Raw genomic sequence first — 12,371 nt, 5'->3', positions numbered from 1 at the left:
TTCACTGGGGTTTGGAGACAGAATAATCTTCAAGCCCCCTAAACTAACGGTTCTCAATATACGTGAGGCACCTCTTAATTTTTTCCAAAATCCCCACTGTCTAAAATACTAGGAGAATAATTTTCAAGCCCCCTAAACCAACGGTTCTAAAAATTATTGCGGCACCTCTTAATTATTTCCCAAATCCCACCGTCTAAAATACTGAGAGAAACTGCTTTATAACAAAGATGACACTCAAAATTCTTATATATGATATAGTTTCTTTTTATATCTAGATTCCTCACATTATACAAATATGTACAACTTATAACAGCAGGCCATGGACCCCTAAATTCTTGTCCTCATGGCCCCCTTGGGGACCCACAGGTTGATAACCACAGCCCTAAACCCATGAAGTGAAATAAACGCCAAAGATCAAAACATCAATCATACCTTGGTCTTCGTCCGGTTCTTTCTTAATTTTCTTGGTGTGGTGGTCAAGATCATCCTCGCTTGACCGCGCTTCCTGCAGCTCATTACCCGTTCTGCAGGAACCAAGCACGGATGAAAGGCTGTTGCTGCATATACAATCACAAGATAAAAATAAAAACAAAACGACCATTAGTAAGTCTAGTGACAACCTCCGAATAGTAAATGAAAAAAATGTTTGTATCATACTTGAGGCGCATGTGGGATGTCTGTACTCACAGTTGCTGCTTTCGTGGTTTTTTTCTCGGGGAAAGACCGTCCGCCGGTAAGACGGTCAGTCCAGTCTGCGATCTGACAGTTGTAGAAATGTGAAGGGTGTCACTCGTCAAAGGAGAGCTTGTGTTGGTGCCCAATGTGTTCGAGGAATCCAGACTGGTAGGCGGTCCAGAAGAATGCAAGGGTAAAGGTCTCGGAGCTATGATATTCGCATCTTCAGGAGGCTCCTGCTTGATGTTGGGCGGGGTGCCTGAGTTGATGCCGCCCCCACTACTCGTCTCAAGCTCCTCAATTTGAAGACCTGACAAGGAGGAGTCTTAATAGCCCCAAGGTGATGGCCTTGTGTTAGTATGCCCATACGTGTGCAAAGCCAATCACAGGCTGTGCTGATGTAAAATGTTAAATAAAGCACATCACAAACATTACGTCTCTTCTGTTCTCAATTATTCGCACCCCATTCTTTCGTGTTAACTTGTCACTTATCTCATCTTCAACATGCATGCACATAATAACCATATTTTAAAAAACAAAAACACAGACATGTCCAGTGCAAGTACATACACCACAGTAAAGTCGCTATAACGAACAAATGGGGGAGTTGTTGTTCATGGAAGTTGAAATTTTGCTAAAAATGAAGTGACTACACAGTGCTCAGTATATACATACATATATATATAAAGAACCTTTCCTGCCCACCATGCACGACCACACAAGAAAAAAAAAAAAAAAAAAAAAAAAAAAAAAAAAAAAAAAAGTGCATATGCAATCGACATTATTTGGTAGGTTTACAGGGTTCAATAAAACTGAAATTTATTACAGTAAGATTCGTTATAGCGACGGTTTACTGTACTGCAAGCCAACATGGAAAAGCTCAGCAAGACTCACCAGGTGATGACGTTGCCGATATAGTCGTAGAACCAGAGGAGGCATTGCCATTGCCTCTTGAGTCTGGTCGCTTGGGTGACGGGGGTGAAGGCATTGGGGGCATAGACAAGGCACTCGTCAAATTCTTTGCCGCTTTCAGAGGAGTGCTGAAAAAAAGATGACATGAAAAAATTGTGAAGTGAAGCACATAATAAATTAGTCCTTGCCAACCTTTTTCCTTTCTTGATCCAGTTTAATGTCAGGACCCCCGCCTGTGATGGTGTGGTACATTGTAGCATCAGACAATTATATTATGTATTATACTTATGTATTGCTCAATTAAGAATTGACATTTCCCCCCCTTGTAAAACTGTCATACGTATTGGACATTAATTTCATTACTGATAATTTTAGATACTTGGGTGCGAATGAGGTAGAATGTAGACTGAGAGAAGCGAGTAAATGCCTTGGTGTAATGAGAAATAGACATCTGGAAATGGATGCTAAGAGGAGGTTATATGAAGGAGTGATTGTGCCAATAGCATTGTACGGGGCAGAAACATGGAACATGAGAGGAAGAGAGGAGTTTGAATGTGTTTGAAATGAAATGTCTGAGAAGTATGATAGGGGTTACTAGGCTGGATAGAGTAAGAAATGAGGAGGTGAGGAGGAGAACAGGGGTGGAAAGGGAGCTGGGAGATAGGGTTGATGAAAGAGTAATAGGATGGTTTGGACACATGGAGGGAGTGAACATGAGGGGACATCCTAGGATGAGGTGGATGGATGGGGTGATGGGGGCTTTGGGGAAGAGGGGAATGTCTGTTGAGGAAGGACAGGAGAGGACTGAAGACAGGGGTGAATGGAGAATGGTTGTATATGGATGATGTTGTGATTGCATGAGGTGGAATGGGCGGGGGGATGGGGGGTGAGGTAGTAAGTGTGAGCAAAATTTGATGCAGCCCGAAGGGATTTCTCCCAGTCTTCTTCTTTTGGACACATGGAAAGAATGGACACATGGAAAGAATGAGTGAAGAAAGACTAGTAAAGGAGGTATGGAAGGCAGATGTGGAGGGAGTGAACATGAGGGGACGTCCTAGGATGAGGTGGATGGATGGGGTGAAGGGGGCTTTGGGGAAGAGGGGAATGTCTGTTGAGGAAGGAAGGGAGAGGACGGAAGACAGAGGTGAGTGGAGAATGGTTGTATATGGATGATGTTGTGACTGCATGAGGAGGAATGGGCGGGGGGTGGGGTAGTATGTGTGAGTAAATTTTGACGCAGCCCGAAGGGATTTCTCCCCGTCCTCTCCTTATATGCAAAGGGGGACGGAGAGGGGGGGTCGCCGATTAAATGAAGCGGCCTTGCTGTGGATGTACTGTGTCTTGCGACACTGCTTCTGACCCAGGGCGGTGGGCAGGGTGCAGGGATGACCCGTCATCCAGGAGGTGCTCAGATGAGAGGAAGGGTGGGAGGGGAGTGGAATATATAGGAAATGGAATGGGTGGGAGTGGTTTCTATGCCTTTTTCTTTTTGGCTACCTCCCTTGGAAGGGGGAAAAAGCCTTGGTATATGTATGTATGTATGTTCTTCTTTTATGCAATGGGGGGGACGGAGAGAGGGGGGGGGGGGTTCGCCGATTAAATGAAGCGGCCTTGCTGTGGATGTGCTGTGTCTTATGACACTGCTTCTGACCCAGGGCAGTGGACAAGGTGAAGGGATGAGCCATCGTCCAGGAGGTGCTAAGATAAGAGGGAGGGTGCAGGGGTGTGGAGTGTATTCAGGGATGGAACGGGTGGGAATGATTTTATGCCTTTTCCTTTTTGGCTACCTCCCTTGTAAGGGGGAAAAAGCCTTGGTAAATGTATGTATGTATGGACACATGGAAAGAATGAGTGAAGAAAGATTAGTAAAAGAAGAGTGGAAGGAGTGAATATGAGGGGGCATCCTAGAATGAGATGGATGGATGGGGTGAAAGGGGCATTACAAAAGACCGGTATGTCTGTGGAGGAAGGACGGGAGAGGACAGAAGATAGGGGTGAATGGAGAGGAGTTGTGTATAGATGATGCTGTGATGCATGAGGGGAAGGGGGAGTGGGTGGGGGATGAGGGTGAGGAAGTATGTATGAGAAGAAAAAAAAATTGACGCAGCCAGAAGGGATTTCTCCCAGTCTTCTACTTTTCTGCATGGGGGGACCGAGAGGGGGGATCACCGAATTTATGAAGTGGCCTTACTGTGGATGTGTTGCGTCTTGAGACACTGCTTCTGACCCATGGCAGTGGACAGGATGCAGGGATGACCCATCATCCAGGAGGTGCCAAGATAAGAGGGAGGAGGTGAGTGGAATATATAGGAAATGTATTGGGTGGGAGTGGTTTCTATGCCTTTTTTTTTTTGGCTACCCCCCACGTGGAGGGGGAGCCTTTGGTATATGTAAGTTTAACTTTGTATATAACTCTGTAGGGAGAACCAAGCAAGCTCCTTTATGTTTGGCACCAAATCAAGGTGTGGCATCAGTTGTAACTCAGCCTCTGAAGTGTACACACACATCTGTCTATTGTAGTGCTTTATTGAATCGATTTAACACACTAACTTACATAGTTAACCCCTTCCATACGGTGCCGCACACGTAGGCGTCATGGACTTAGATCTCGGTGGCAGCAGCCAATGCCAGCCATACGACGTGTCGTAATAATACTCGCATCATAAAATATAGTCACCGCTTATATCGATCGTTCTCTCTTCACCCGTGAATTTTGATAACCATAGAAAATGCGATTACAAAAGAATTAGAAAGAATGTCATTATGGAGGGGCGACTACAATAAATATAATCAAGACGCCGATATGGCAGCCTCGCGAATACACTCGCTCCCCATGACGCCTACGTGTGCGGCACCGTATGGAAGGGGTTAATATACTTTCATTTAGCCACCCTACTACATGTGGTGGCAGTGGCAAAGTTAAATTTGCTTGCTATACTCTTTTTGAACATTAAGAGGATTCTCTAGTGATATAAACTTTAGTAAACTTTGGCTGGCCAGCATGTTACATTTATGTTTGCATTTTTTCTTCCCTTGTTTTCCAGCCTGGAATTCATTACAGAGATTGTGAAATTATTTGTAAGCTGGTGCTCTGGAACACTGTATTTTAAGTATGTGCCATGTGATTATTTTTTGTATATGTCCCATGTGGTCTCCAGCTTAGTGTCTCCTGTTTGGACTTTTGGTTATATTTTCGTCATCTGTGTTAATAGAATGTTTGCCTATTCTTCCTGTGTGTGTGTCAGCTTTAATCTGATCCCTGGATGTGGAAGGATTACTGGACCTGCCTAGATTGTGTGAAAGATTCCCAGCATCCTAGCTAGTCTTCAGCATGCTCCCTTTTGAAGAGACTGAATATGTTGGATTGTTTCGACAACCTTGTGAATATATATTCACTTCTTATTTCAGTGATAGTGCATGTAAATTTTTATGCCATAATGTATTTTTTGGTATATATTCTTGAAACATCTCAAGCCTTGATGCATATGTCATGAGGAACAAAGTGGATGACCTTCACTCATTATTGATGGTTTGGTGCACATTTTCATAGCTATCTTTAAAAGCCCTCACCCATTTCTGCACCATCTCATCACTCATGTTTTCTCCATACACTTCACTGATCTGACGATGAATTTCAGTGGCTTTCATGCCTTTAGCAGTAAGAAAACAAATCACAGCACGTATTTCACAGTCGGCGGCATTCTCAATTGGAGGCCTATCAAATACTCACAAACTTAAACATGGTTAGATGATTCCCTAATTATGTTGAAAAGTAGATTACAGTACAGGCTTTCATGTATAAAAAAAAAAAAAAAAAAAAAAAAATCTTGTTTAATTTTTATTTCAAAGCCATACTTTATGTGTTCTTGTATTCTTTTGTATAGATATGTGTTATGTTTTCTTGTATAGGGTGTGTTCATGTACACATTATTTCTTCACAATTTTGTATGTATAATATATATAAATGTGGTGTGTGTGGAGTCTGTTGTGTATGTTTTGAGTTATGTCTTCCCTTGGTCATAAATTTTTCTCATTTGTTTGGAGGGGTCACTGAGTGGTGGTGGCTGAGTGATGTGGTGTGGTACATTGTACAATTATGTTATGTATTATACTTATATATTTTCCCATTGCATAATTGTCATAGGTTTTGTTGGACATTAATTTCATTACTGATTGTGTTCTAGTAAAGAGTGTAACTTTGTATACGAGTCTGTAGGGATATCCCAGCAAGCTCCTATATGTTTGGCATCAAAACATGGCATGGGTTAGTTGCAACTCTAAAGTGTATGCATGCATTTGTCTATTACAGTGCTTTATTGAATTGTGTTTTAATACACTAATTTACATACGTATATATATATATACCAAAGGCTTTTTCCCCCTTACAAGGTAGGTAGCCCAAAAGTAAAAGGCATAAAAACCATTCCCACCCACTCCATCCCTAATACACTCCACTGTAATACCACTGTAAGAGCGGGCAACAGATTGACACTAATTTACATTGTTAATACACTTTTATTAGCCACCCCACTATCCCCCCCTCCAATCAGGTTAAGATGGTGCCCTTTATAGAGGACTATGTACTATGAAATTTCATGAACCATGCCCTCTGTCCAACTCACTGGCAGCAGGGTTTGAACTGCCGTCACCCCAACCTCCGACGCAAGTAGCGAAGCTGAAACCTATTCAGCCAACGAGCATCGAATCTAGTGTCAAATAATTATTCAATTACAAGCCAGCTCACAGACATAATACCAGCTTCACTCACCCATCATTGTCATTCCTCTTGCGTAGAATGGTAGGTCTTGGAGAAGAGTTCGGTTTCATTGGCGGTGCTGCCTGATCAGGCACTGCTGTTGCTGCAGTCTGGGGGAGAACCCCCGAGTTGGTTCTGAAAGCGCCTGCCGCAACTGTTGTTGGGACGTAATGGCTCGAATTTAAGGTATGGGGAATAATAGGACCACCCACCTATAAGAAAGAAAAAAAAAAAAATTATAATTTTGCAAATGTGATTTGCAGTCATCACTTGCTCTGTGAAATGGTTAGGCATGATATGTTTCATTGGAGCTCCAAATTTGAAACTTAACTTTCACTGATGTCACACTATTAGTCTTGGGGGTTTTGAACTACCCTCCTCTAGCTTATAGTCTCCAGATAACAATGTCTCAGCCTCCAGACACCAAACTCCCCAGTTATTTCATATTCTGTCCATCTATATACCAGGAGCCATTTCCTACTTACAATGGAAGCAGCAAAGTCAAAAGGCACACATCCACTCCCACCCAACCACCCTTGCCTCCCTTTCATCTTAGCTCCTCATGGATGACGGGTCATCCATATCCTGCCCACTGACCTGGGTCAGAAGCAATGCAGCAAGACACAGTACATCCACTGCAGGGCTGTACTGTGTCTTCCTGCCTTGCTTCTGACCCAGGGCAGTGGGAAGGAGATTCATATTCATTTTCAATAAAAGGTAGGGCTGTGCAGGACCCCAGTGGAGACTGTGCCAAACTTGTGAGAATGTGGCCACAAGTTCAACTTCTGGGACCCACTGCGTGCTTCCTGCATTGTTTCCTGACAACCCTGGCCCAACAGCTTGCGACAACCAACAGGGCTTGCCCTACCCCAGGGGTTTCTCACTTTCCACTTCTTGGGAGTGGGATGGCAAGTTTTTTCAGTAAAAGGTACAAAACATAGAACAGTTGGCATGCCACCAATGCCAAAGCTACAATCATTACCCTATACACTGAATCAGGCAAAGTGGAATCCCTTGCAGCAATGTATCATTCAAGAGTTTTCATATTCTGAAGTTAGAAATATAGCTGACTTTACTAGGCAGATCAGGAAGTTGTAAAATGCGGCACATCTGGTGTTTGGGGGCGGGGGAGGAGGGGAGAAAACCTCTGACAAATTATTCTATAACTTCTCTCTCTTATCGAGTTAAGTAGAAATGAGAGAGAGATGCAAGAGAGGGAAAAAGAGGGGAGTGAGATGAGAGAAGGGGGAGTGAGAGGAGAATGAGAGGAGAATGAGAGGAGAGAGAGGGGAATGAGAGGAGAGAGAGAGGAGAATGAGGGGCAAGGAAAGAGAGATGAAAGAGGTAAGAGAGAAAAAAGAGAAGAGACAAAGAAGAGAAAGTAGAGAGCGACAAAGAAGAGAAAGTAGAGAGAGACAAAGATGAGAGAGTAGACAGGGACAAAGAGGAGAAAGTAGAGAGAGACAAAGAAGAGAAAGTAGACAGAGACAAAGAAGAGAAAGTAGACAGAGACAAAGAAGAGAAAGTAGACAGAGACAAAGAAGAGAAAGTAGACAGAGACAAAGAAGAGAAAGTAGACAGAGACAAAGAAGAGAAAGTAGACAGAGACAAAGAAGAGAAAGTAGACAGAGACAAAGAAGAGAAAGAGTAGAGAGGAAGAGTGGGGAGAAAGTAAAAACAAAGAAGAGAGAAACAAGTAAAGGGAGGCCATTCACTCTTGAGTATGTACTTGCCTGATAGGCCGCGTTTTGGCCTGCTTCATAATAATACGTGGTGTTCGCTGAAATGTTGTAAGGCGCAATGGTAGTTACAACTTTTTCACCACTTACTGTGGCACCAGGTCCTCCTCCAGGTACGGAACCCCCTACATGAAAATAAAACAATTGTATAAGATCCTCCTAACACATGTCTTAATCAACCAATCTGTTGTTCCAGGTCTCTATTACATTTTCGGTTTTGTACATAACATTATATCTATATACCAAAGGGATCCTCCCCTTTATATGTCTTAAGTCTTTCTCCCATGTGAGTGTGTGTGTGTTCATTCATGAGGAGCTAAGGCAAGAGGCAAATATGGGTGGCAGATGAGTAGGGTGGACATGTGCCTCAACTTGGGTACCTCCATTACAAGAGGGAAGATGCCCTTGGTATATAAAATGCACTTACACACACCTTCCTTGACTTAATTAGTTTCTTAAATTGGGCTAACCCGCAACTGACCTGGAGTGCGATGCAAGAAGACACTGTGAAGAGTCTGTGTGTCCCCATCCCTTGGGGAGTGGGACGGGGCCGGCACATGGGGCCCTGCTGTAGGAACATTGGATGTCGGGTGTGGGGCAGGTCCTTGGATGGTCACCGTGTTTCCTGTTGGGCTTGGGACTGCCTGTTGCGGGTGCACTTTCGCAACAGGGATGGCATTTCCGCTCATGCTCACTCGACCACTGGCAGCCACAACACCTGATTTATGGAAAAAATTAGCATATTTCTTTGCTGGTGTAAATTCAGTTACATAAATATATACAGTAGAAACTAGGTTGCTGACCACAATCCACTCTTGAAAACTGTTCCACAAGAGATTTTTTTGGGGAACAAAACAAGTTTTATGAACTGCAGGATGCAGCTTTATCAAGGAGATGTTTATCTGGTACAAACATATATATATATATACCAAAGGGTTTTTTCCCCTTACAAGGGAGGCACTGTATTTAAAATAACTGAACTATAATAAAATCCCGAAGACCCTAAACCACTGCATCAAAGTTCAAAATAAATAAATCCCCCTAGCGAGGGAATATCTTTTAGAAAAGATCATTGGAATACCTTGTCTAGCCTGTGTGGTGACTGTGTGCGTTGGCTGAACTGAGTGCACGCTGACTGGTGGCTTAGCAATGCCTGTGATGCCCGTAATCTGCGGCAGAGCAAGTGGTGGGCCCTGCGCAGGCTGTGTGATCACCTTGGGGCCAGAGGAAAAGGCCAAACCTTGGGTCTGCTTGCCCATTTGGTGCGCCGAGATTGGTGTTCTCACTGATATAAAAGAATGGATGTCATGAGTCTTATAACATATACACACATATATATATTGATATTCAATACATCTCAGAATAGAACAGTACTCAAGGGTCACTAAATGGAGAACCCACAGCCCTATAGTGGCTGGCTCTCCATTTGCGATTTTTTTTCTTTAAATGTAATACAGTTGGGCCCAGTCCAGAGACAGAGTGCCAGCCCCTCAGGGTTGCACCTCCAGAGGGGCTGTCCATCTTCCAGGACCACCACATGCAGGTACACACCATCGCTCCATGGGGGGTCAATGCACTCAACAACAAATAAACAAAAACTTACAGACAGGAGTCTTAAGAGGAACGGTGTGCTGCTCCGTTTGCGTCCTCTGCCCGGCCGTCATGTGGTGAGTGAGGACGCTTGTTGCCGGATTACACGAGGGAGTAGTTATAGATACAGCACCGATATTGCTTCCTGCTTGGGATGTCTGATGAATGAATAAAAAAATAATCACTAGAAAATAGACAAAGTTCTCATTCCCCTTTACAATGGGGTCAAAATGTATCTTTTGTCAAGACTGTGTAGGACAGGAGTCATCAAACTAAAATGAATGATGGTTTGCTGGTTGATGATGAAATGGTTTAACATCACAAACTCGCCCCTGGGACAGTGCCCCTCACAAAGGACTTTGCCGGTGGCAGGGTTCGAACTACCATCCCCTTGACCTTCAACGCAACTAACGACACCCTAACCTGTTCGGCCAATAGGCTTCTGGTTGGTAGCACCAGGAAGATAGTATTACAATACTAATACTTTAATATTACAATATTTTTTCATATCCCCCCTCTGGCACTGCACCCTTGGTCAGGAGTGGGAGAGGGAATGGAAGTGGTGAAGATCCAAAGCAAGAACAAGAGGATATGTGGAAGATAAATGAGGATAGAAGACAGAAGAGGAGGAGGAGGAAAAAGGAAAGTATGAAGAGGATCATCTTATCCTTACATATACCAACCAACTATCCTTAACCTAAAAATCTCAGGACCTACAAACCAAACTCGGAAAAAAGTGCCAAAGAAATCCACCTAACCCTCACACAGACGACAACAACGAAACCTAACCCAGTCTGCCAAGAGAGAGAGAGAGCCACCTAACCCTCAGGTCGAAAGATAAGATAACATGCGAGACGACAAACAACTGACCTGGCCCGCAGAGGAAACCGTCTGCACGGGTGCGCTTGTGATTCTAACAGCTATGGTGGGTGTTGGCGGGTGTAGGCCTGGGGATTGTAGGGACACAGAGGGTAGAGTTGTGACGAGTGGCGCGCCAGGGGAATATAAAGTCGTGCCCGTAACGGCCACATTACCCCCACTTCCAACACCTCTTCCTCCACTAGCTGGGCCATATTTCTATGGAAAAAAAAAAAGTTAAAAATATGTATCATAAAGAAACTTTGACTTTCTCATTAAATTATTTTGGTTGTCCTAATACTATTCACTAGTGACTAGTTATGCTTGACTTAAACTAACAACCCTTTCAACATTTTGAAAAAAAAAGAAAAAAAAAAAAAGGACACAGCCTTTAACATGCTCACTACATTGAATACAGCAAATGGAGAATAAAGGAAATTCATGCTTTGGTAACATCCATTTCTTCCTTAAGAAGAGATTATCCATTGTCATTTTTAGGGAGTACATAATTGGCTATCTCCCTTACAAGGGGGGGGGGGGGAAGCCCTTGGTAAGTAGATGGCTAGGAGTACATAATGGGTGTATTAGTGGGTATGTGCCTTGCCCAGCCCTTATAAGGGGAAGGGGCCTGTTGGTATACGTATGCAGTCAGTACAGTAGCCCTGTGGATACCATCTCCAATTCATGAGCAGGTGGTCATGAGTTCGAATACCAGGACCCACCATGGGGTTGCCAGGTTGGTTCCTGACGGCACTGGCCAGATGGGGAGGTGACCCATCATTGGCTCCACTTACACGACCGCCCCTCCCCCTTCTCCGTCGTAATCTAATCTAATCAATCAATATGTTGCCACTGGTCTCTCTTGCTTGCAGAAGAACTACTAATCTAAACATCTCTGGAAGACAGGCTCATGCAAGTCAACTCTACATCTCTTTCTCTTTTCCAATACTACACAACTATGTTGGCCGATTCTTTCACATCAAGTCCCTGCGTGACAACTACACATAACACTGGTTAAACTATACTATGTAAAATTGGACAATGAAATTGAAAAACAGATTTTTTTTTTTTTTTTGGTGATGAGGAAAGAACAGATCAAGAGTGAGGAAGAAGCAACAGATTTCACTTTGCAACGTCGGTGAAAAACTAAAAGATCAAGACTGACAACCATTCACTACAGCATAACTTCAATAGAAAATATGATAAAGGACTGTCTCAACGCAACACATCATTCTAGAGTGGAAAATGAGGAGGAATATCACATGCTCACTTTCACATTTATACACAAGGGAAACAACTACTACGGGAGGATGAACGTGCACACCAAAGATCCACGACTCACCTGCTGTGCTATTACTGGTTGTGAAATCTGGACTGCCTTTGGCACCGTACTCCTTAGCTGATCATTCGTCAAAGTCTGCCTGACAGTAGTAGTACCGACTCCTCGTACGTTGTTAGCCGGCGTCATTGGTGGCCTCGCCGAATGATACGTAGTAATGCTTGTACTCCCTTGAGGAGGTCTCGGGCTCGGCGTGGTACTTCGCGGTGCCATGTGTGCCGTAGCCGTCACTCCTGGAGGAAGGATTGTGGTTCCTCCCACCTTGTTACCACCATGCACGGATGACGCAGTTGTTCTTGCCCAACCCCCAGAGGTGGAAACTGGCATCACTCGCTGACCTACAACACCTCCACGCCTGAAAGATGCAATGTGAATGAGTAGGAACATTTATTATGGGAAAAGAAAGGAAGAACAATTGCAAAAACAAGAACATCTCACACTGATTATGGGTGCTTATCTAGGCTGTCCACCTCCATTATTAGGGACAAAAGGTCTTTTGTTG

The 12,371-nt window shown here is 43.7% G+C and overlaps 1 protein-coding gene across 19 annotated transcripts in view; it reads right to left on the bottom strand.

Annotated features, from left to right (window-relative positions):
• Sap130 (Sin3A-associated protein 130) overlaps window positions 1-12,371 on the bottom strand; it is a 37,438-nt gene that overhangs the window by 16,753 nt on the left and 8,314 nt on the right. For 15 of the 19 annotated variants that reach the window (XM_076212906.1, XM_076212915.1, XM_076212916.1 and 12 more), the window contains 10 exons: window positions 11,873-12,224; window positions 10,543-10,749; window positions 9,686-9,830; window positions 9,164-9,367; window positions 8,564-8,800; window positions 8,077-8,207; window positions 6,356-6,555; window positions 1,570-1,715; window positions 688-1,000; window positions 433-557 (listed from right to left, as the gene is read on the bottom strand). In XM_076212906.1, the coding sequence (XP_076069021.1) occupies window positions 433-557; window positions 688-1,000; window positions 1,570-1,715; window positions 6,356-6,555; window positions 8,077-8,207; window positions 8,564-8,800; window positions 9,164-9,367; window positions 9,686-9,830; window positions 10,543-10,749; window positions 11,873-12,224 (2,060 nt within the window). The remainder of the gene's footprint in view (window positions 1-432; window positions 558-687; window positions 1,001-1,569; window positions 1,716-6,355; window positions 6,556-8,076; window positions 8,208-8,563; window positions 8,801-9,163; window positions 9,368-9,685; window positions 9,831-10,542; window positions 10,750-11,872; window positions 12,225-12,371) is intronic. The other 4 variants (XM_076212902.1, XM_076212917.1, XM_076212900.1 and 1 more) reach the window with 3 other exon arrangements.

The sequence above is a fragment of the Oratosquilla oratoria genome, chromosome 30, assembly GCF_046742065.1.
Source record: "Oratosquilla oratoria isolate Oo_2021 chromosome 30, ASM4674206v1, whole genome shotgun sequence".
NCBI lineage: Eukaryota > Metazoa > Arthropoda > Malacostraca > Stomatopoda > Squillidae > Oratosquilla > Oratosquilla oratoria.
This window is presented reverse-complemented; position numbering and strand designations above follow the sequence as displayed.